This window comes from Lissotriton helveticus, chromosome 3_1 (assembly GCF_964261635.1).
Source record: "Lissotriton helveticus chromosome 3_1, aLisHel1.1, whole genome shotgun sequence".
Lineage (NCBI taxonomy): Eukaryota > Metazoa > Chordata > Amphibia > Caudata > Salamandridae > Lissotriton > Lissotriton helveticus.
The window spans coordinates 588,468,326-588,494,196 of NC_136061.1; the positions used below are offsets into that span (position 1 = coordinate 588,468,326).

A 25,871-nucleotide genomic window follows, 5' to 3' on the forward strand; every position below is an offset into this window, starting at 1 on the left:
TGCCATGCTTTACCGCTAAAGAGATCCTCTAAGTCCGAGTGCGCTGTCCCTGAGGTGAGAGGAGATGGTCTAGTGTTTTCCCCAGTGCTTAGGAAAACTACTAAGATGGCACTTCCTTTCTATTGATTGCCACATCACAAGGAGTGAGGTAAGCATTGGGAATAGGACAGAGATCTTAGAGGCGGCTCAGGATTGAGAGGAACTGCATGGCGACAATGGGTACTGCTCCCCATTTCCAGTGCAAAGACTGGAGCGAGAGAGGGGTCTCAACGCACTCAGGGGATGCTGGCAGCTGCAGCCTTGTGGGAAGGATCATCTGGTGGTCGAACTTGGAGCTGCAAGAGGATAGTGAAGATACAGACTGCTGTGCCATAGAAGCAGAGGCCCCTGATACAGGTTAGCACAATGGAAGTGGGCGCTATTTTCCCACCAAGACTGCAGCCAAGTGTGTGCTGAGGCCTAGAGTGACTCACTGGTATTGGCAGGGCCCCAGTGCATGACGTTGCTCCTGCAAACCGTCTGGCTTTAGGTTGAGGAATTGACCTATGTTACGGATCTTGAGATAATGTATTGTGCCTACAACAGAGAGATGAACTTGAGCAGGAAATTGATTGTTGTGTCCATCGAGATTAACTTGTTGTGTGCTACTCTCTTCAAGGTGAATGCCAGGTTGGAAGCCACAGAGGTGGTTAACACCCTCAGGACCGACAAGAATGAGATGAGTATCTCTGTCATCAGACTTCAGGAAACTTTCTGAACCTTGTCGGCTAAAGTGAAACATGTGGAGGGGAGTTTGTGTTGCAATCATTTGGATTTTGCACATTTTACGAAAAAGACAGAAACTTCAACCACAGAGTTCTTTTTTTGGGGAAAAAATGGATCTTGACCGCACTCCAGGCCAAAGGGCTCTTAAAGTTGTTCTGCGTCGAAAGAGCTCACAGGGAACTGGCTCTGATGCTGAGATCCTGGGCTCCACCACAGGTGATTATTGTCTGCTTTCTTAATTTCCTTGATAGTAGTGCAAAACTGCAGTTCTAAGGGAGTAGAAACATTGCCCAATATGAAGGAGGGGCTATAAAGCTCTTTCTGAACTACACAGTTGGTTTTGACACAGAGAAAATATTCTAAACAAATAACTTTCATAGAAGTGGCTTTAAATACATGTTATTGTATCCTGTCAAACTGTGGGTTATTAAAAGCAAGAAAGCACACTTCTTTGCTTTAATGGACATCATTTCGGATTGGGTGAAAGGTTGGGAGAAGCCCACGTGGAACCAGAGAGGGATTGTGAACAGGAGCATGATTACGTTTTGTGTCTATCGACTCACCTGGAGAACCATCCTAGGAGGTGGATGGCGGATCAGGCCCAGGCTGCTCATGAGCAAGGTAACTGGGACTGTAAGAAAGGACATACATGAGAATTGTATACTGGCATGGTATTTGGGTAAGATATTGTCAGACCTCTTGGGTTTGCAGGTGATATGTCCAAGCTTGGAGCAGTCCACATATACTGTTGTGGCATTTGACCTTAGTCAATTTTTGCCAAAACTTTTTTGATCATTTTTGATCTTTCTTCGAAGTCGAACGACTCCGACGGTGCCGGTAGGGATGCCCAGGTTCAAGCCCTGCGTCGACTGCAACCGACTGATGTTGGTTACCGACCCCCATCGCCGGTGTCTTCATTGCCTGGGGCCTGACCACGATTACAATTCGTGCCCTGACTGCTGGGCCTTAACGTCGAAGGCTAGGCGGGAGCGGTCCCGCAAGTGCCTCGAGCTCCGGCAGTCGGCCCCATGCCGTTCGAGGTCCCGGTCCGGAAGGAAGTCGAGGACTGGTCGCGGGGCCGGAGTCATCACGGCTCGGAAAATCGTCACCACTCCTCGTGCTCCAAGTCCTCAGGTAAGAGGCACAAGAAGTCGAAGAAGCAACATCGCTCTTCCGACTTCCCCCGACGCTTGCGCGACGCGACCAGGGGTTCAGGCGACACCGCCCGGGCATCGCGGCCTGCTCCATACCCGCCAGTCCCTGGGCAGAATGCTACGCCGGAGAAGATCGACGCCTTCCTCACGGCCATAAGGTCGCTCACTCCTTCGTCGGGTTCCGCGCGCCTTCGGGCCAAGCGGCCTGACTGGGAGCCCAAGCAGGCTGGGTGCTTCGGTCCCGGCGCCGTCAGGTGCTTCGGCCCCGGCGCCGTCGGGTGCTTCAGCCCCGGCGCCGTCGGCGACTTCAGTCCCGGCGCCGCAGGGCCCCGCTGGATCCGGTTCCGGATCTGGGTCATCGCCGGTCGACCTTATGACCTCGCCGGCGCCGGCCCCTAGGGTGTCGCCTCCAGCGATGTCCACGGACGACGTAGTCCCCGGTCCCCGCCTCGACCCGGTTCTGACGCCGGAGCGGCGTCGCTCGATGCCGCATTCGACGCCGATGAGAGATTTTTTCTTCTATGATCCGGCACCATCATTTGACCCGGAGTACCAGGAGATGGGTGGCGAGGCGGATTGGGAGGGGTCTGAGGACCCTCTGGCACATGAGTGCCAGTCTTATCAGGACTGGGCAGGTGAGCTAGGGGATGCCAGTGGTTAGGACACTTCGCCAGACACTGGTTTTGTCTCCCCTCCTACCGTGGCTTAGGAGGAGGGGGCTGCCTATGTGCTGTTGACGCGGGCGGCCAAGGCCTTATCCCTTGAACTCCCTGTCGCGGCCGTGAGGACTAACCTCCTCACTGAGGTCCTTAAACCGCAAACAAGCTCTTCGGAGCCTCTGTTGCCATTTAATGAGGCCTTGTCTGACGTTCTTTCGGGCACCTGGTCCAGGCCCGCTACATGTCCCCCTGTAGATAGAAACGTGGCCAGACGCAACCGCCCGGCTCCGGGCAACTCTAGATTCCTGTCCACCCACCCCACTCCCGAGAACCTGGTCATACAGTCCTCTAACTCCTAGACTGCATTCCCGACGGCCGTTATATCCACTCTCTGTGGGACACGGTTGCGGACGTGCTGCCACAATGTCCGGAGGAGGCCCGGACTAAACTCGCCCAAGCCCTTGCGGAGGGTCGAGATGCGGCACGGTACTCCATCTGATGTGGGCTGGATACAACGGACTCGCTGGGTAGAGCGATGGCCACAATGGTGGCGATTCGTCGCCACGCCTGGCTGAGGTCCGACAACTTTTCGGCTGATGTCCAAAACACCCTTATGGACATGCCATTTGATGGCAGTCGCCTCTTTGGCGACAAGGCAGACTGTGCGCTTGAGCGCTTTAAGGACTCCAGGGCTATGGCCAAGTCCTTGGGACTGTCGGCCCCGTGCCAGCAATCTGCTGCCTTTCGCACCTTTCGTGGCCAAGAAGGGGCGCCCCCACACGTCCTGCCAGCCACGGGCCGCAGACTAACATCCAGCGCGGTGGCGGACGTGGTAACCGTGGGACAACGGCGAGGCCAGTCCACATCCACCACCGCAGCATCCACCTCAAAGCCCTCCTAGTCCAAGCTTTCAGGCCCACATGACGCCAGTGGGGGGCAGGGTTCGCCATCACCTCCTCCACTGGCGCAACATCACATCGGACAGGTGGGTGCTGCAAATCATCCGAAGGGGCTACTCCCTCCCCTTCAAGGCGACCCCTCCAGCCATGCCACTGCAGTACCACCGCGTGACGGGGGATCACTTGAATCTTCTGCGAGAGGAAGTTACGGCCCTCTTGGCAAAGGGAGCCATCGAGCGCGTTCCTGGGCCAGAAGTAGGGTGTGGTTGTTACTCCCACTACTTCCCAAGAAGGGCAAAGGGGGCCTACGCCCTATCTTGGACCTGCGGAACGTCAACGGCTTCCTCCGGAAGGAGAGGTTCAAGATGCTGACACTGGCTCAGGTCTTAGCTGTCCTGGACCCGGGAGACTGGATGGTAGCGTTGGACTTGCAGGACGCTTATTTCCACATCGCCGTCCTGCTGGCCCACTGGCGCTACCTGCGGTTCACGGTAGGCCACGAGCACTTTCAGTTTACCGTGCTCCCCTTCGGCCTTACCCGCGCCCCACGGGTGTTCACAAAAGTGATGGCGGTGGTCGCAGCTCATCTGCGCAGGTTAGGGGTTTCAATCTTCCCCTACCTCGATGACTGGTTGTTGAAGGCGGGCTCGCCCTAGACAGTCGTCAGCCACCTCCAGACTACGGCCGACCTTCTACACCTGCTGGGGTTCTCCATCAATGTGCTGAAGTCACACCTGTGTCCCTCTCAGAAGCTCATCTTCATGAGAGCGGTTCTAGACTCGGCGCAGTTTCGGGTTTATCCTCCCAAACTGCGATTTTGGGATATTCAGGCTCTGATTCCGATCTTTCAGCCGTTATCCCGAGTCTCTGTCAGGTTGACGCTGCGGCTCCTGGGACTGATGGCCTCCTGCATCCTTCTGGTGCATCACGCCAGGAGGCAGATGCGGGCTCTGCAGTGGGACCTGAAGTTTCAGTGGGCCCAGCATCAGGGCAACTTGTCCGACCATGTCTTGATTTCGGAGGGCACTGCAAGACAGTTGCAGTGGTGGCTCACAGACCGCGATTGGGTCAGCGGCAGATCCCTCTCCCTAACCCAACCGGAGCACATAGTTCTGACGGACGCATCCCTCCAGGGCTGGGGAGGACACATGGGAGAGGCGGAGATCAGAGGCCTCTGGTCTCCGGCGGAGTCCCAGCTCCATATCAACCTTCTGGAGCTGCGGGCCTCCCCTCTGTCCGGGGTAGTGTAGTGCAGGTGTTCACGGACAACACCACCGACATGTGGTACTGCAACAAACAGGGCGGGGAGGGGTCGTGGACCCTATGCCAGGAGGCTCTGCGCCTCTGACAGTGGCTGGAACATCAGGGCGTTACCCTGATGGTTCAACACCTGGCAGGTTCCCTGAACGCCAGGGCGGACGAATTCATGATGGATCACGAATGGCGTCTGAACTCGGACGTGGCGCAAGGCCTCTTTCAGCAGTGGGGAGAGCCTTGGTTAGATCTATTCGCCACAGAAGAGAACGCGCAATGTCATCAGTTCTGTGCGTTGGAATTTCCAAGGCGGCACTCGCTCGGAGACGTTTTTCGCCGCGAGTGGAGTTGCGGTCAATTGTACGCCTTTCCGCCTATACCACTTCTGCCCAGAGTGCTGAAGAAGATCAGACGCGACTGGGCCCAAGTCATCCTTGTGGTCCGGACTGGGCACGGAGGTTCTGGTATCCCAGGCTACTCTGCATGTCTGTTGATCCCCCGATGTGTCTGCCCCTTCAGGAGGACCTCCTGTCGCAGCAGCAGGGGACGGTCCTCCACCGAACCTGTCCAGTCTCCAATTACATGCGTGGAGATTGAGCAGCGGCAGTTGAGGCCATTTGACTTGCCTCCTGAAGTCTGTAATGTCATTCTGGCAGCCAGGCGTCCCTCCACAAAATCGGTATACGCCTGCAGGTGGAACAAATTTGTGGCATGGTGCACAGCAAATGCTGTGGATCCCCTTTCTGCCCCTCTTTCAGAGGTTCTCCTCTTTCTTCTTTCTCTTGCCCAGCAGGGCTCTGCTCTGGGCACTCTGAAGGGCTACCTCTCAGCCATTTCCGCCTTCTTAAGGCTACCTGATCAGCCCTCTTTGGTCAAGTACCCAGTTGTAAATAGGTTTTTGAAGGGCATCACTCATATGTTTCCTCCAGTTCCTTTCATGAGGCCTCAGTGGGACTTGAACCTTGTTCTAACCTTTCTGATGTGCGCTCCCTTTGAGCCACTTCGTAACTGTCCTCTTCGCCTCCTTACTCTGAAGACCGCTTTCCTTGTTGCCATCACCTCTGCCAGGAGAGTGAGTGAGCTCCAGGCTCTTTCTTCCTAGCCTCCTTTCCTTTCAGTCCATCCGGACAAAGTTGTGTTGCGGACGCGACCCCCTTTCCTGCCCAAGGTAGTCACAGCCTTCCACATCGGGCAGTCCATCACTTTGCCCACCTTCTTTTTGCCTCCGCATCCCTCGAAAGAGGAAGAGAGGCTCCACCGTCTGGACCCAAAACGTGTGCTCTCATTCTATCTGGATCGCACACGCCAGTTCTGGGTGGATGACCAACTCTTTGTTGGTTACGTGGGCGCTAAGAAGGGACAGGCAGTGCACAAACGAACCATTTCCCGATGGGTTGTCTTGTGCATCAAGGCTTGTTACTCTTTGGCTCGAAAGGAGCCTCCTGTGGGGCTTCGTGCCCATTCCACATGGGCCACAGCGGCTACTACTGCCCTGGGCCGGGGAGTCCCCTTGCAGGACATCTGTAAGGCAGCTACGTCGGCCTGGCTACACACGTTTGCAAGACACTACTGCCTGGACGGCCAAGTCGGAAGAGATGGCTTTTTCGGCCGTTCCGTTCTCCAGGACTTTCTGGTGTGATCATTGGTTTGCAGACCCACTACCGGGGTTGGTATTGCTGGGGTATCTATTCTAAGGTAAGGAATCTAATACTAACCTGTTTCTTTCAGATGCACAAGTTACTTACCTTCGGTAACGATATATCTGTAAGAAACAGTAGTTAGTATTAGATTCCTTACCGTCCCATCCATCCTCCCCGTTCTGCGAACCGATATCTAGGGTTAAGGTCATCCCCTTTCAGGGCCCTAGTTTCATGGCACCAGTGTTGGTTTTTATCATGGCTCTGCGTTTCTGGCGCGGAAAAGCTCTGTATAAGAACTGACATCAGCGCGCGAGGGCGGCGTCTAAGTACTCCGGTGACATCACAGCGCCAACGACGCCGACGACGGACGCGGAGCCGCAGACGACGCCTACCGACGCGCAAAGGTACTGCTACGCTAAAGTTTCCGGATCCAGTCTCACGCCTGGGGATATTCTAAGGTAAGGAATCTAATACTAACTACTGTTTCTTACAGATATATTGTTACCAAAGGTAAGTAACTTGTGCGTTACCACTAATCTTGGAAGCATTCTGTAGTAAGTATTTGATTGTTGGCCAGTACATTTTCACAACCTTTTTTTGCATAAAGCTTCCCTGGTTGGCATATGCAGCTACATGTGTGTACCACTCTTGTCAGAGCAAGTCATCCCAATCAGTTGGGAAGGAGGGAGAACTGACTGCAGCCTTATTGGAGGATGTAGAACTTTCGATTTTTGGTCTCCCTCCATCACAATGTACACTATAGCATCCCATGCCCGCATTCACATTGCTTAAACAATACTTGCAGAAAAAGATATTGGAACTTGTAGGAATGCCTGGTGACACAGTGGCAGGTGAGATGGGCAGATGAACCTCACACAGGTTATAACGCTGAATGTATCTCTGTGAGAGCTTTCTTCTGACTCAAACGGTGGCCTTTGGCACACCCAATCAGCTGTGAAAAAGGAGAAATGCAAATAAGGACCCCACAGGTATCATAAAGTGATTTCTTGTTGTTTACTCCTGGAGGGAAGAAAAGGTGGAGTGTAAACTTCTGATCACAACTTCCCTATGATGTACACCTATCTGTATAAACCACACAGGCACGTTTCAGAAAGTATAGTATAAACATTGTAGGATCTGTATTGTGTCATGACCAGTAGATACATCTTTATTGCAGATAGCCATGAGTTTGACCTAAATGCTTAGTGTTATACTAATGCCTTTTAAAGAGAAAGCAGAACATTGTTCTAGCATAAAACTGTATGTAGAAGGCTAATGAGGTTGTTTAATTTCATTCTTCTCATTATACTTTCATATTACTTTGTCTTTTTAAATCAAACAGTGAGCGCTGTTGCGCAGCAGGTTCTCTGGAACTGCTTGATTGAGGATCCCTCCACAGTTCTTCGTCATTTCTTGGAGAAGCTTACTATAAGTAATCGGCAGGTAAATGCGCAAGGATTCACGGATGTGGGAGCTTAGTACAAACAATACTTAGCAAATGCAGTAAGGAAGTGCAGCACAAGAAAATACATATTGATACAATAACATCTAAATCATATAGAGTGATGCATAATGGCACGGTTTATCAAATATCAGGAAACTTTCTTTTACTTACTAGAGTTCCAAGGAAAACAAATAACTTGCTTTTCATTTGCAGGATGAACTGATATACATGCTGAGGAAACTGCATTTGAACATTGGAGATTTTCCAGCTCAGACCTCCCACATCCTGTTTAACTACTTGGTAAGCCTGCATCTGCTGAAAGTATGTGCATGCTTTTGTTGAGTAATTGTAATTCTGTTGATTACCTGGTAGAGCCAAGGGGAAAGCTCATTACAGCCTTTGATGTTCATTGCAACAGTGTGCTGTCTTCTCTTGTTCCTCTCATTTGTTCGTTTCCCATCACTGTGCCTTTAGGAGTATTCTCTCACTCAAAAGCAAAACTGACATGATTTCCAAGCGTGGGCTATTGTAGCTCCAGGAGTAATTGACCTGTACTGTCATCACCCCATTTCTCAGTTTGTTAGCTCTGTTCTTTGTGCCCAGTAGTCTGGAGAGGTTGAGATCCTCCTGTTCTCTTCCATGGAATTCTGGAAACTGATAGTTATAAGTACTGAACAGTGCCACCAAAGCGTGTCATCCCAGAGCATTTCAATAAAATATAGTTAAAATTGTACATATGTGCACCTGTGCAATACTTTTCTGTTGAACGAAGCACAACAATACTGACAATAAATATGATTGCAGCAAATAAAAGGCTAAAAATAACATTTAGTTTATTTTTCAAACACATCCAATTTAATAAAAGAGACTAAGTAAACCAAAGTGACTAGAGAAAACCTTTCACAAACCTTTTTCGAAAGAAAAAAAAATGAAGGGCAATGCAGCCGGTAGGCTGCACCTTTAGGGATTCACCTTTTGCCAGTGTCCCTTCATGCCCGACAAGTGATAGTTTGGTCTGTTCTTTTTTTTCCAGATCCTGGTAAAAAGATCCTGGGGCAGAGAGCTTTGCCTTTTGGCTTTTTGCTTTGAAGACCTTTCCTAACCATGGGGCATATTAGCAAGAACCTCGTTAAAATTATCGCAGTTTTAGCAGCAGGAAACTGCCGCTAAAACAGCGATAATGGGCTTGCTTATGTGCGTTATAGAATTCCAATAGAAGCCCAGGTTAGATGTGCAGGACATCTAACCTAGGCTACTATTGGAATTCTATAACGCATATTAGCAAGCCCATTATTGCCGTTTTAGCTGCAGTTTCCTAAAGCTAAAACAGTGATAATTTTAACGAGGTTCTTGCTAATATGCCCCGATATCTTTTTTGATTCACTTGACATTTAAATATTAGGAGTGAGTTTAGATATTTTTCTGATAAAAAAAATCCCACCTTTTTCTATCAGGATGCCTTCAATATTTGCAAAGTACCCTGAATGTGGGAAAAGATATCCTAGTCATACTCTCATAGAATCTGTATTTTTATGTTTACCATCACCCTGAGTACTGCAGCAACAGTCAGAGGTTCTCCAATGGAACCTTGAAAGACAGACAGAAGAGCAGGCTGCATGGCCTTCAAGAAAGACTTCTGGAAGCAGCTGCTAGGACAGCTCAAGGCCAAGGAGAAGGCCGTACTTCTACCAGAACAACCTGTTCTTCCTTCAAGGACTACCATAGGACAGATTCAGAGAGACGCAACACCAGAGGGGTCCCTCTTGCTTGACATCGAGAAGCATGACAGTGAAGATGGGCTACTTTCCCACGTGTTTGCCCTTGAGAAGCATGTTATAGAAGAAGTTGAAAGTCAAAACATTCCAGGCTGTCGATGTTGAGGCCTCAATTGGCATTCCACATTCGATGTCAACACTAATAAGACAGACACCATTAAGGCCTTGTTTGACGTTAAGGCCAGTATCTCCACAGTTGGCAAGTCATACTAGGGTGCAACATTTCAAAAAACCATCCTCTCAGAAGCAGTTGCCTTTAATATGAGTCTGACTTTGATAACTGAAGAAAAGAAAAGTACCCTACATCTCTGATTCAGAGTATTCTCGAACCTATTCTCTGTGAAGAGACTTCCCCCTGGAAGTTATTCCGTCTCCAACGTCTTCACCAAGTGGTTGTTTTTTTCCATGCTTCTCCCTAGCCATGGCTACTACTCCTGTGCCTTTGGCATGGGGAAAGGATGTGGCCTAGTGGCTAGGGTGGTTGACCTCAAATCTGGGGAACCGGGTTCAAGTCTCGGCAACAACGCTCAACATCCTGAGATTCTAGGCAAATCACTTAAACTCTCCGTGCCTAACAAAAAATGAATGTGTCCTTGTGTAACACAGCTGGTACTCATGTAAACCGCTCTGATACCTGATACTTTCGGGTCAAGTTTGCGCCATATAAAAATCCGGAGAAAAAAAAGGTCCACATCTGCCTCCAAAACATCCACAACCAATAGTTCCGTCTGCTCCTGTACGACCTACAAGGAAAAGGAGTCCAGAGAAAAGCCCAAGATATTAGCTTAGGACATCATCTAGAGGAAGGTAAGGATCACTTTCAAGGATATCTTCACATTCATTCTGAAGGCCTTGTTCAGGAGAACGGAGATGATCTCTATCGTAGTCCTTTTCTTCACATTTCTCTTTTATTAGGAAGTATTCCACCATCTCTCTTTTGTTCGCCTTCTGCAAGAAAATCACCAGTAAACAATTTATCTCCTTTCAATGAGGCTCAGGTTAGAGGGGTAGTAAAGGTAAGCATCCTTATTCTGACCAAAACTACAATTACTTTGGTAATCTTTGAAACTCTGCATCAGAGAACAACATCAAAGCCTTTTCTACCCTTGGTTGCTAGATTCCTCAATTCTGCTATGCATTTATTCCTGCCCCCTGCTTCATTGCAAGCTGCACCATTTATGCTTCTGAAAAAGTATTTACTTCTGGACCAAGATCCTCTATTTTTTAGAATGGATCCTCTTCTAGACTGCATAATAATATCTGCTGCAAATAAATCTCATGCATTGGCTCCTTCTTCCTCTGTTTTACTGGATAAAGAAAGTAAGACAATGGTTTCCAACGGAAGACAAATATGTGGAACATCAGCAACAACAATGAAGTCTACAACCACCAGAGCATTTTCGCCGGGATATGATAGGCCTCTTTGGGACTCTATCTATAGGTTCACAGAGAGACCACCAAGAGACGACACTCAGGATTTTCAAGAAACCCTTAATGAGGGAATGCTTTTGTCCAACCAGGCCATTAGTGCCGCGGTGAGTACATCACAGTATTTGCCTTAGTTCTTGGTTAGGGTTAACTGGACTGAAGCCCAAAGTTTAACAATGCGTCCTGAATATGCCATTTTAAGGAAACTCCTTATTTGGCTCACATGTGGACAGTGAAATGAGCTGTATGTAAACAGAGAAAGAAACATTAGGAACTGGTCGCCACTAGAGAAGAAAAAGTATACAAAGTGATACAAACTGTATGAAAGATGCTTCTTCAATCAGGGTTCAAGTCCCTCAATGGTCACAATAACAACTCCATCACAAGCAATAATACAAACCCCTTAATCTCTCAAAAGGATGGGGAGGCCAGCAACAAACCCACAGCATTAGGAAAAAACCCTGCAATAAAATTACTTTTCCCTTCCCTCCTTTCCATTAGTCAATCTGGTTGGGGAAAGTTTTGTCAACCATATTTAAGATTGGCACTCTATAATAACAGACAGATAGCTATTGAATACTGTTCTTAATAGTTTGCCCGAACCCGAAACCGGTCCTAGGATGCTTGATTCTGGTCCAGGGAAGACATGGCCTGGCAGTTCTGTCTGGACTGTTCCCATGAGGCACAGGGTCAAGACTGATTAGCTTATGGCTATGTCTGAACTGGGGTGGCGTGGTAGGCAAAATATCAATGGATTAAACCCAGATGTGTGACTGGGGGTGAATGTTTGACAATGTTCAACATTCAGTCCATCATCTTTTTGTGTTGCTTTTTCACCCTAAGTGGGAAGGGTATGCCCAGAGGTGGGTCCCGTGCTCACTACGCCACTGGAGTCAAGTTATCCTGGCTGATGAGGGCTGAAAGGTGCTTGATTCCGGTCCAGGGAAGACATGGCCTGGCAGTTCGGTCTGGACAGTTCCCATGAGGTACAGGGTCAAGACTGATTTGCATGTGGCTATGTATGAACTGGGGTGGCATGGTGAGCAAAATAACGATGGATTAAACCCAGATCTGTGACTGGGGGCGAATGTTTGACAGTGTTCAACATTCCGTTAATCGTCTTTTTGTGCTGTAATACCAGCCAATCCCTGGACAGATTTGGAGACCTATTCCTCATATTTGGGAGGTACTCAGCTTTGCCATAAATTGGGACAAGTCATTGTTGTTCCTGTTGGGTGGGGCGCCGGTGGGAAGGCACAATTTCCCTACCATTAAAGGTGGAGAAAGTCCAATTCAGATACCTGGGGATCTGAATAACCCACATTCTAGACTTTTTCTATGAACCCCAATATAGGAGACTGGAACAAGCAGTGATGCATTGGCAATCACTGCCAATCTCATAACTGGGCAGGGCGTACATTTTCAAGATGGTAGTGCTCCCGAGATTCTTATATATTCTCCAAAATAGCCCCTACAGGATTCAGGAGGGATTCTCCAAGAGGCTAGACTCTTTGGTTCGATCTATGCTATAGGGAGGCAGACAACCCCGGATACCCTTGAAAGGTACTCCAAAGATCAGAATACAAAGGAGGTATTGTCCTCCCTAATGTATGAAAATACTATGAGGCGGTGCAAGTGAGTGTGGTAAATTTACTGGGCATACGTAAACAGGGAGGACCCAGCATTCAGACGGGACAGGGCAGACATGGGAGGGAAGAGCTACCTCGATGAATTGTACGGAGGCACACTATCACCTACAATGTGCCGGCAAAAAGAATGGTGGTGGAGACATGGAAACATATGACTAAGCAAATGGGTGGAGACCCAAATTGACTCCAAAAACACCATTAAGGGATCCAGACTTGCACCAGTGAAAATGCTGTAGGGATTCTTGGGATGGAACTCCATTGGTTTCTCTACCTTGGCACATGTATGGTACGTAAATGGGGTGGTCTCCTTCTTTCACTTAAGTAAAGAGTACCTAATGTCTGAAACACAGTGCCTGAATTATGCATGACTGTGCTTCGCCCTTACAAGCTGTGTACCGCTAGAGGGTGAAACACAGGCATACTCACTGTTGGAGACTAGGGTCTTGGACGGTTAGGTGGAAAACAAACTGCTTTCATTGACATACAGTACATTAATGAGGTATGCCCAGCCTGACCTACTGACCCTGCAGGGTAAATAGGACCTGGAAGGCCTGGAGGAGGAAGATTGGCGGGAGGCTCTGGAACTTCCCTCAAAGGTAGCAATAAAAGCCAGTTTTAGATTGATCCAGATAAAATTCCTCCATGGAGTATACTATACATGTTCTTTGCTACATAGGATGGGAAGAACAGATAGTGCGGTCTGCCGTAGGAAGATGCAGTTCAGAGGACACCTTCTGGCATACTCTTTGTAGCTGTCCCCACATTCAAAAGTACTGGGAGGCAATAGCCACGTCACTGGATGAAGAACAGGGGTGCCGCTGGAGTTGACCCCAAAGCTGGTAATCCTGAGGGTTTGTGGGGGCCCGCAGATCTGATGTGACATAAAAAACTACTGATAAATATGGGTTGTATGGTAGCAAAGCGTGATATAGCGCAAAGGTGGGGTTGGGGCCTCCCCTGACACATGGTAATTAGGATACAGGAATGGATTTTTGTAAGGTGATAGGAAAAGAAATCTATAAAGCACCAGAGTGTATGAAAATAAATTGGAAAAATATGGGGAGGATGGGAGGGAACTGAAGGACGAATGTGGCAAATAGGTGGTGGGGGCTAGAAGATGATCACTCCAGCCACCCTCGATTTTAGAATGGGAGACGATGCACATTGCTGATGGACATTTATGGATAACTCGTGCATCTGGAACATTGGAAATTACAGAGGGGATAATGTCTAATACTGTAGACCATAAGCATAAAAGCTGTCATGTTATGTATGTTTATTGCTGGTTATTAGAGAATATAAAATAAATACAAATGCAAATATTCTCCTGCCACTAAACTACCAAAGAAGATTGCTCCTTGTCCTGCGAAACTGGTTTAAAAGGAAGTGTAGATCTTACAACAGAAGGATGTAGTAGAGGTGGTTGCCAATCACCAAAAAGGAATGGTGATTTATTCTTGTTACTTTCCGGTATGAAAATAGGGACCAAAGGAAGAATTCATACCTATTCTGTATCTCACAATAGCAAACAAATACACCAAATGTACCCTCAATTACATAATCGGTACTGGATGTGCACAATAGACCTTCAGGATGTCTACCTTTACATCCCCATAATAAAATACATTGGAAATGCCTCAATTTATAGTGGGCATCAATCACTTCTAGTGCAAAGTCCTACTATTCTGATGAACTAAGCTGCTCAGGACCCTTGGGCTTGTGGACTGGGAGTCTTGCTGGGGTCCACAAACCCAGTTGTGGAGTTCGCAACCCCACAGTATAATCTACAAATGTTTAGTATTTATCATCAGACCATGCAGCCAGCCAGTCAGAGCCTTTGGAATTGGGAACCTTGCAAAATGCATGATAGTTAAAAAGTTCCAGTGCACAATAAGATTTCTTAGTTTTTTTTAATTTGGGTACACAAACTGTCCTTGAACCGGCATTTGCAGGCTATTGTCGTATTAGTGGTCCAGATAGCTCTTACATTTTAACCCATTCAAGCCCACCAAATGTTTTTTGTAACACTAATTCCTCAAAAATGTCTGAACAGATTTACATGAAAAGAATCAAAGGCATTTCCAGGAGTGAAGTTCTCCTTTCATGCCAAATTTGGTGTAATTCTGTTCAGTCGTTTTTTTCTATAGTGGAAAGCAAATATTCCTATGAACGTTAGAGTGGAAACAGTAACTTTGTTAATCCTCCACCGACCCCCATGCTGACTCCTCTTTTGCCTCCACCGTCTGTGTTTTTTTAAGAAGTCCTTAAGAAAGATTTGTTGGTTTGTTAGTTTACAACCAGCTCATCAGTAATGCATAGGCTAAAGTCATTGGTAGAAGCTCTGCAAACAGTATGTGTTAAAGAGAAAAATACATTTTCTAACACTACAAGATGAATCTTGCAAAGGGTTAAAACTCATCAGCGGCCGTATTAGCAATCACAACTAAGGTAGATATTTATGTACCAGCAGGGGCCAACAACTTTCTATCTCAACGAAGAAAACCTTTATCCCAGCCAGCATATAATTTCCCCACGTCCCATCCTATGTGTGCTGCTCTAGTGGCTAAACATTACCAAAGAGAGATGGGTGCAGAATATAGTGCAAACTTAATTTCAAGCTGCATCAAGAAAAGGTCAGCAGAAGTCATAGAATACACTGGTTAAGGGGCTACCTTCACCCTGTAACCCAACTTTGCATTCTAAGTCAACCTTTTGATAGGCATGTTGGTATATGATGGCTGTGTGGACATACGGCACTGGGTTTCTTTGCACATAATATTGGGTGTTTTGGCACACGATGCTGGTTTATATTGCCTTATGATGGTGTTTATTTTTGCATGATAGTGGTTGCTTTGCGTGTGATGTTGATTGTGTGGATGTGTTGTTGTCTTTTGGTTGGTGTGTTGGCATATGATATAGTTGTGTTGGTGTATGAAGCTGGTTGTTTTGGCATATAATGATGGGATGTGAATCGGGCACCCACTCTTGTGCTGTGTTTCCATTTTTAGAAGAGAGCATAGGAGCAAGTGCCAACTGTCTCGCTACACTGTGATTCACAGCATTGTGCAGGACATGAAGGGGTTGGACAGTTGGTGCTGCCAATGGCCTTTTTGAAAGCTCCTCCTCGCCTTTGGGAAAAGCAATGAGGTTGTCCTTTCCCCTCTTCACCCTTGAGCAAGATAAGTGAAGTAATTTCTACAAAAAAGCCCTTAGCCTTTGGTAAGACAAAGTTAGAAGGTGGGTTTTCCTCCACCCCTTGTACTTTTAAATTGCCCTCCCTCAGTGGTGGCACAAGTTATAGTTTTTTGTAGTTTTTTTAACATTAGTTCTTGTATCATTTCAACACCTAACTAGAACATCACTTTAACCTTTTTTTTCAGTGAATTTCTGTTTATTATTCAAACAATCATATATAAACTTGCCCAGGACACCACCCTCCAGAAGTGCCTAACCGTCTTACTTTATTTTCTTACGCCGATGATACGCAAATTATTTTCTCCCTCTCCAATACGGAAGGTAATAACATCTCGGCTCTTAAGCAGGGTTTGACCCGAGTTTCGGAGTGGATGCAGGGTAATTTCCTCAAGCTAAATGGGGATAAGACCGAGGTTGAGATCCTGGGCAAGGGTAAAGATCTATGGGGTCCTCAACATTGGCCCGAGAGTATGGGTCCTACCCCTCAACCCGTTGCTCAGGTTCGCAATCTCGGATTCCTCATTGATGAAAAGCTTACGATGCGGCAACAGGCTGTTAGGGTGGCCTCCATCTGTTTTGCCACCTTAAGATGGCTTCAAAAAATCTTGTGGATGCTCCCCACCTCTACACAGAGGACCGTGGTCCAGGCATTGGTAGTCTCCCGCCTGGACTACGGTAATGTCCTCTACCTCGGTGCTGATTCAACAACAGTGAATAAACTCCAGGTCGTCCAAAATGCGGCCGCACGGCTTCTACGTAATGTTCCTCGGAGAACATCCTCCTTTCAAGCCCTTCGCGACCTGCATTGGCTGAGAATAACGAGTAGAATTAAATTCAAAGCCTTATGCCACATTTTTAAGATAAAACAGGGCTCAGCCCCGAGGTACCTACAGGATCTCATTCAGGCTTATAAGCCCAGCCGCTGTTTGAGATCTTCGGGAAAAGGCGATTTCATTGTTCCTAGATTTAGGTTGGTGAAGATGGGCGGCCGCTCTTTTTCTCGTCTAGGTACTAAGTCTTGGAATGCCTTGCCCGTGACCCTGAAGTTGGAGACGGATCTTCTTCGCTTCCGTAGGGGATTAAAAACCTGGCTTTTTCAGCAGTGATCAGAGCAGTCTTCTTTAGTAGTCTTCATTGATAGTTTGCTTGGTAGTTCACTCTTTCTTTAGTCTGTTCCTTGGCGCCGGGAAACCTATTGCTGGTAGCTGTGCGCCTTATAAGTTTAAATAAATAAAAATAAAATTTTAAAAAACATCCGCTTCAAAGGGCCGTTCCCCATGCACTGTGGGGGTTGCCCACTGGGTCTGCAGCCAATCGTCACCAGGTGAATAACATCCACTGCGCACAGCCTCTGGCCATGCACAGGGGGTGTTGGCCGCTGAGCCTGCACCTAGTCCTCCGCAGGTGTCTTTCTGTGGGCACCCACCCACCACTAGACTATCACCTCACACATACTCCATTGGCTGGACTATTTCGAAATGCAACTGTATATGCGAGGGGTATCTTAGATTATTCACCCATGGGGGTACAGTTACAGGGACCTTCAGAGTCCCTCCCATTATTCTCCAGAATTTACACGTTATCTCCAAGACAGGGAAATGTAAAATATATTCAAAAATAGAACTGCCCAATATTTTGAAGAGAATCAGGGATCTGTGGTTCGAGACCCGGTCCTTGCCCTCATAGAAGGTAAAACGAAGGACACAAACTTGAATATGAGGCCATTGAAAAAGAGGTTTTGGCTCTGGAGGAGAAAGCTGCATTAGACTGGTCAGAGGGGCTGGCCCATCAGCTGAGGCTAAAGCAGGGCGCTCTCAGTGCTCTTGCAGAGCATAGGGCCAGACAGTATGCCCTGGCAACACAGCTTCGCCTGTATGATGGTGGCGACTGGGCTGACAAACTCCTGACCTGGCTGGATCGCAGAGATCGAGACAGCACCTGGGTACTAGAGGGTTTGCAGAGGACCAATATAGACATAGCTTAGATGTTCACCATGTATTATGAAAATATATATGTCTCCCCGGAACGTGAGTCTGAGGTAGATAGTGCAGCTTTCTTACAAACAATCACCCTGCAGACACTAGCACAGGAAGACATAAAGGGCCTAAAGGCGGACCTGACAGAGAAGGAGAAGAAGGAGGTTGCGGGTACCATTAGGAGACTACTGTGAAGGCAGCGGGTCCAAACGGCTTGCCAGTTGAGCTATTTAAGATCAGCGTGGTGGGGTTGGCCAAATCTATGGTGGTCATGTTCCATAAAGCCCAAGAGGAGGAGTCAGACAAAAGCAAACCCTATGCACACACATATGGCATCCATGTAAACGTAGGTATTTAAAACATGCAACATGAAAAAATTGTGGTGAAGTAGCAGAAAAACAGTCGTATCCAAAAACAATATATAGTAATCTGTTCTTTAATTTTCGTGTACTTGTCAGCAGTCAGCCTACACGTGTTTCATCGCTCACGCGAATCTTCAGGGCTGAGAATAACAAAACAATTCTTTTGTACATCGAGTATTTCTAAAACAATGCATTGTAGTTAAACATATTACTAAGTAGGTTTCTGTTTTGCGACAAGTTCCAAAACTTCTAAAATAGCAAGTCCCCTATGCCACTTTATGTGCAATTGCGTGAGTATCAACGTACACCCCCTTGTCGTGTACATCTGATCAAGTGTCAAGTTGTCATTTACAACCAATACTCCAAACGTATCCATGCTGTGATACTACCGTGTATGTGTTGCTAGTTGTGAAACGAATGCCAACTACCATATTTTGACATGCCGTAAGAAAAGCGAGTAGAAAAAGTGGTGACTCTGTGTTCAGAATTGAAAAAGTGGCTAGTATTACTTATCGGCTAATTGTGCAGAGGTGACACAGTTGATAACAAAATCATATATAATGTGACACCAGAGCTATTTATAGGCCCACACATACCTCAAAATGACTGTGTATACGCCGAAGGTCTAAGGGGACAAAAGCAAAAATGGAGAGAAAAAAACAGAGAGAAAAAAACACAAGAGAAGAAGGGAAAAAGAAAAAAAGGAGAAATCAGCTATCTTGTTAAAGAAAAGGTGACAAAACGAAGAGAGAACAATATTAAGAGTGATAGCCTCATAAGAGGCAACCGCTCAAAACAAAGTGAAAGAACGCTCACCGCTCTGCCGGTGATACTTCCGACCCAGTGGGGCCCTTGACCATTTCAAGTGAAAGTATGGGAGTAGATACGGACACTAAATGTAAGATGGAAGAGAAAAAAACATCTCTTTAAAATTGAGACTATAGCACAGGAATATTCCTATACTCTAAAAAGGAGAACTGAATACGTTTCACCTTATCAAGAAGCACTGATATTGCTAAACAGGTATAAGTTGGCGACCAGATGTCCAATGTCCAAGGACGTTTTTAAAGACCATCTGTAATGATCTCACCGAAAACCTGGAAAGCTTTAGACCATAATTCAGTTCAAGGTCTTTCACGCATAAAATGTTGCTCGAAATGTAATCTCACTTCAAGATTGCCCAGGAATAAAGAATATCCTTTAAAAACCAGAATCATCGTGTTAATAATAAACAAAACCTCTTCTTTAACAGTGCAAATACCAGTAAGGTAACACAAGAACAAATTTAATCCCCTGTTTCAAGAGAGCCTCTCATGTTACAGTCATAGACTGTATGCACACAATGTCCCTCTATGTTGAAAACCTGGTCCCTTACCTGTCGTAGATGTGTAATCTGACAGGGATCGTGGGAGCTTAATCAAATGACCGGTAGTGGAGCGGATAACCCCAGTCTACCATCTATCAAAAATAAAGATAAAATGACACGAGAGGAGGTGTCTCTTAGTCACCTTCATGAATACTATCTAAGTGTACTTAAACATGTATATAATTACATCCGTGTGTTAGAAAATATATAGATCTATGAGTAACTCACCCAAGCTGGTAAGTTGAAACGGAACAGAGGGTAGAGAGAAAAACGCTTTCAAACCCATTGAATATTTGTGCGCTGGAAAAGAAACAAATAGGGGGCGGTTTTAGTCTAGAGGAAAGATTCCTCACATAGCAACGTGTTAAGTTGCAAAATCATGATCATAATCACATAGCGGTTATCTTCTAGAAACAATTTACTACTTACATCGGAAAAGCAAAGTGCGCGCCGATGGTGTAGCTCCCGGGTCACCGTGTTCCTGGTTGTGGACACATGACCCGGAAGTGAAACCTCCTTAAAAGCACCCGCGTCAATCGCGAGTAGGCTGAAGACTAGAGCGCTGACTATGTGCGGCGTGGTTCATACTTCCGGGTGATCACGTGGATGAATATAGTCACGTGAACCGGAAGTTAGTATTCGTTCGATGGACCTGCATCCGACACTGATCGACTAGGAACTAAAATGCTGGCATAGTGCAGCAATGAAATCAACTGAAAGATAAGAAGAAACATCTACTTAAAGTATGGAGCAATGCCATTGAAATCCCCAATAATCATCTTAAAGTTCCAACGTGATTGAAGTGCATAAGGTGAAAACATGAAAAAATTAGCGAAGTGAGCAAAAATGTTCATTATATGACAGCAATGCTCTTCCACCCCTTGCAGCCTAATAGAGGTTAATGAAGCCGACTGACAAGCTTACAGTCACCTGAACCTTGGCAGGACCAGTCCACAATATAAGGTTCCAACCCATTTATCAACCAGGAAAACTATGCGTCTTCAGAATACATTTTTGATATATGTATCACATTACACCATGAAATTGAATAGAAAAGTAATTGGCATATCCTTTAATACACTAACAGTGTCCTACCAGAACACCTGCCCTGAAGAAGACCTTCCCCCTAATAACAGCCCAGGTCCACCCCAGAAGGTCGAAACTTGTCGGCGTAAGCAACATTGAGGCCAAGAACTAGTAATTATTGCTACAGTCAGTGCACAAATGGCACTGCAGCATGGAAATCGTAATTTGGGCTGATATCCTGGCCTAATACCAAATGTTCTGACCTCTATAGGGCCACAGAATAGTATTGACATATAAATACTATAGAGGACACAAGAGGGAATTAGGTCTCCACTATAGTTATCCTAAGGACACTAGATATAACATTTGTGGCTTTGTTACACATAGGATTCATCCTCAAAGGATTTGAGGTGTGAGGAGCTTGTAATTATGTGTTGTATATAAATAATGTAAGACTGTATTATCAGTAATTTTTCATGTTTCTGTAAATGGAACATTTGTGCAATTTAAAGTTTTGTATGTTGTCAAAAATAATGTCAAATATCAACTGTCCTGGTTTGTCATGGTGTAATGTGTAAAAAGTCTAAGTATATGTAGGAATGTGTATATAATTTGAATAAGAAAAAATATAACCATATAATTGGCAAACAATCAGCAAAAAAATTTATTTCGAATTAAAATCAAGTACGGGGTATTATTTTCCATTTAGAAATAATAACGAAGATAAAATGTCCATTTTTGGATGAGAATAAGAAGACTCCTGTATATTCTTATTTAAGAAATTCATGTAAATTTATTGTTTGGGAGGCACACTTTCGTTGACAGTGGTGATGAGAAGGGCAGCTGACGTCCATGGCCTTGACCTCCCTTCAGTGGCAGTCGGGACTAACCTCATGACAGAGCTCATTCAGCCTGTGGCTTCTTCCTCTGAACCCCTATTGCCATTCAATGACGCTCTTACTGATGTCCTCCTGGACACTTAGTCCAAGCCTAGCACAGGGGCACCTGTGGACTGGACAGTTGCCCGTCGCCCCTGCCTGGCCCTGGGCGACCCAGTGTTCCTGACCCAACACCCTTACCCTGTGAGCTTTGTGGTTCAAGCCTCTTCTTCTAAGGGCGCGTTCCCTTCTTCTCCTCCAGAAAGGAAATCCAAGAAGTTGGACCATCTTGGGAAGCTGACGTCTTTTTGGTGTCAAAGCAGATACAGCGCTTGATCTCTTTAAAGACTCCTGAGCTACGGCCATATCTTTGGGCCTCACTACCCAGTCTGCTTCTTGTTCCTTTCGTGGCTACGGAAGAGCGCCCAACCACATCCTGTCCAGTCTGGCCACCGATCCATGCAAGCTACCCAGCCTCTGCGTGGCAGAGGACGTGGGGCTCAGCGTCCTTGTAGGTCTGGGAGCCAGTGGGAGGGCCAGTTAACCATCTCCCCCCTACCACTGCCTCCAGATCTTTCTAGTCTGATGTTCTAGGCCCATCTTCTGCCAGTTGGAGGCAGGATTAACCATCAGCTCCTCCACTAGCAGCCCATCAGGTCGGATAGGAGGGTTCTGCAAATCGTCCAAAGGGCTACTCCCTCCCCTTCGAGACTCCCAAGAAGGACAAAGGACTGCGTCCTATACTAGATCTACGGGCCCTCAACCACTTCTTCCGGACAGAAGAGTTCAAGATGCTCATGTTAGCTCCAGTCCTGCCTGCCCTTGACCCCAAGGACTGAATGGTGGTGTTGAACTTGCATCACCCTTATTTCCACATTTCCGTCCTGCCAGCCCATAGACGCTATATACGGTTCACGGTGGTCCACGAGCACCTTCAGTTCACTGTGTTCCCCTTTGGCCTTACCAGTGCCCCTTGGGTGTTTACAAAAGTGATGGCGGTGGTCTCAGTTCATCTGCACAGATCAGGGGTTCCTGTGTTCCACTATCCTGATGACTGGCTGTTGAAGGTGGGCTCGCCCCAAGCTGTCGTCTCCCACCTTCAGACTACGGCTGACCTCCTGCAATCACTGGGGTTCAATTATAAACATGCCAAAGTCACACCTGACTCTCTCTCAGATGCTCCCTTTCATGTGAGCTGTTATTGACACAGTGCCTATCCTCGCGAACAGCGAGCCTGGGATATTTTGGCATTCATACCCATGTTTCAGCTTCTATCCTGGATTTTGGTAAGAATGACTCTGAGGCTGCTGGGCCTCATGGCCTCCTGCATTCTGCTGGTGGATCCTGCCTGGAGGCATATGCAGTCTTGTAGTGGGACCTAAAGTACCAATGGGTGCAGCTTCAGGGGAATCTATGTCCAGATCTCAGAGGGGACTGTGACATCTGCAGTGGCAGGTTCTCTGAATGCCAGGGCGAGAGAACTCAGCCGTCGATGCTTGGTCAATCACGAATAGCGTCTTCATCCGGAGGTGGTGCAAGGTCTTTTTCAGTGGTGGGTAGAGCCTTAGTTAGCTCTGTTTGCATGAAGAGAAACGCGTAATTTCAGCAGTATTGCACGTTGGAGTTTCCATGGCAGCATTCGCTCGGCAACGCTTTTTGTCACGAGTGAAACTGTGGCCTCCTGTATGCCTTCCCGCCTGTACTACTTCTGCCCTGAGTGCTCAAGAAAATCAAGCACGACCGGGCCCAAGTTATTCATGTGGCTCCGGACTGGGCACGAAGTGTCTGGTACCCTGAGCTTCTGAGAATGGCCATCGATTCTCCAATCAGACTGCCCCTTCGGGGATCTTCTGCCGCAGCAGCAGGGAACAGTTCTTCACCCAAACCTGTCCAGTGTCCACCTCCTTGCGTGGAGATTGAGCATCGCCAATTGACGGCTTTCAACCTTCCGCCCGAAGTCTGCGATGTCATCTTGCCAGCCATGCGTCCTTCCACTAAATCGGCTTACACCTGTAGATGGAACAAGTTTGTGGCATGGTGCACAGCAAAGACTGTAGATCCCCTTTCTGCGCCTCTTTCAGAGGTCCTTTTGTATATATTTTCTTTGGCCCAGCAGGGCTCTGCTCTGGGCACTCTCAAAGGTTATCTTGCAGATATCTCTGCTTTTCTTCGGCTGCCAGGTCAGCCATCCTTGTTCAAGTCTCCTATTGTTAACAGATTCTTTAAGGCCATTACTCATCTTTTTCCTCCATCTCCCTTCATAATATGCCAGTAGGACTTGAATCTTGTTCTCACAGTTCTTATATGTGCTCCCTTCGAGCCTCTTCATAACTGTCCTCTTAGGCTCCTCGCTCTCAAAACTGACTTCCTTGTTGCCATCACCTAATTCTCGCTGGGTGAGTGAGCTGCAGGCTCTATCCTCCAAACCCCCTTTCTTTTCTGTGCATCCAGACAAAGTGTTGCTTAGAACAATGCCTTCATTCCTTCCTAAAGTGGTTAATATGTTTCCTTTAGGACAATCCGTCATGTTGCCCAACTTTTTCCCACCTCCACACCCTTCCAAGGAGGAAGAGAGACTTCAGCCTCTGGACCGTAAATGTGTGCTGTCATTCTATCTTGACCGCCAAAGTCTTCCGTGTGGATGATCAACTCTTTATTGGCTATGTGGAGGCCAAGAAAGCCCGGGCTGTTCAAAACCGTACCATCTCTTGATGGGTTGTCTTTTGCTTTAAGATCTGCTATGCTTTACCGAAGAAGGATCCTCCGGTGGGGTTGCGTGCTCATTCCACTAGGGCTACGGCAGCAACCAATGCAGCATTGGCATGCGAAGTCCGACTCCTTGATATCTGCCAGACAGCAACGTGGGCATCTCTGCACACGTTTACAAGACACTATTGCCTGGACAGGCAAGTCTGGAGGGATAGCTATTTTTCCCCTTCAGTCCTCCAAGACTTTTTCGTGTGAAATTGGTATTGCTGGGGTATCTATTCTAAGGTAAGAAATCTACAACTAACAATCTCTATCAGATGAGCAAGTTACTCAGCTTCGGTAATGATGTGTCTGGTAGAGACGTATGTTAGTTGTATATTCCTTACCGCCCCACCCATCCTCCCTGCTGTGCAAACTGATTTCTAGGGTAAGGGACTCTCTTACAGGGCCCTAGTTGTGGCTCATCAGTGGTCAGTGTCTTTCATGCGCTTCTGGCATGGAAACTTCGCACCACAACGTCATCCTAGCGACCAAGATGCCGACAACAGACAACAAGTTGACCGATTCCAACTGCCAACGCGGGGGTATTGCTGAAGAAAAAATCTTCAGATCCAGACTGAAGCCTGGGAGATATTCTAAGGTAAGGCATCTACAACTAACATATGTCTCCACCAGATGCATTGTTACCGAAGGTAAGTAACTTGTTCTTTACTGCAACAAAGTATCATTGGTTCGACAAAATAAATATACTCAAAGTAATATTTTTACAAACTATTGGTCTCGAGTTAGTCATTGCGTGTGTATACAACAAAGGCTTAGCACTGCCCTCTGATAAGCCTAACTTCTCACACACACTACCACAAAAGAGAGCATTAGTTTTATCTACTTCAGCTCAGTAAAACTTCTGGGGATCCACTGGACTCTGTGCACACTATACCGAACTTTGGTATAGTACATACAGATCCACCTTCCTACACAACTCCTTAGGGAGACCCACTCTGATAAAAATAACAATGAGGGCCCAAGCTGCTGCAGGATCAGTGTTAATCCTATGAGGAGTTGCTTCAGGGTACCTGGTAGCATGATCCACTACTATCAGCATGAACCTGTTCCCTGATGCAGTTGGGTGGTCAAGGGCACTGACAATGTCAATCCCTACCCTTTCAAAGGGTACACCAACCACTGGAAGTGGAATTTGGGGGCCTTTTCGGTTAACACCTGCTTTGTCACGGGCTCGGCAGTTGGCACAGGAGTTGCAAAACGCCTTCACCTTCTGGGACATGTTTGGCCTGTAGAAGTGGCTGACTAGCCTGCTTCACACTTTGCTCTGGCCAAGATGTCATGTGCCAATGTGAGGAGAAACCCTCTGAACTGCTGAGGCACTACCACGTTTGGGGTCTCTTCTGTCAGTGAACAGGAGCCCTTCCTCCAAATAGGTCCTGTGGGAGCCACTTACATCACCCTTTTTCTGTGCAGAAGCTTGCCGTCTCAGGCTTTCAAGAGTAAAACATGTCCTCTGTCCTTGGCACAGCTCTTCCCTAGAGGCCCCCCCAGGGCCTCAGAGCTCTGTCATGTAAGGCTCAAGTCCTGGTGCTCAGTTTGCTCTGGGCTGATAGGTCTTCACTCTGAGTCGAGGGGGACCTGAGCTTGTTCAGTAGCTGGCTTCCCAGACTTCTTACCGTTTCTTCTTGT

General features: G+C 47.1%; 1 protein-coding gene across 1 annotated transcript in view; it reads left to right on the plus strand.

Moving 5' to 3' along the window:
- Positions 1-25,871, plus strand: part of UNC80 (unc-80 subunit of NALCN channel complex) — a 2,761,828-nt gene that overhangs the window by 1,449,970 nt on the left and 1,285,987 nt on the right. The window contains exons 36-37 of the mRNA XM_078680564.1: positions 7,714-7,814; positions 8,029-8,115. Coding sequence (XP_078536690.1) covers positions 7,714-7,814; positions 8,029-8,115 — 188 coding nt within the window. The remainder of the gene's footprint in view (positions 1-7,713; positions 7,815-8,028; positions 8,116-25,871) is intronic.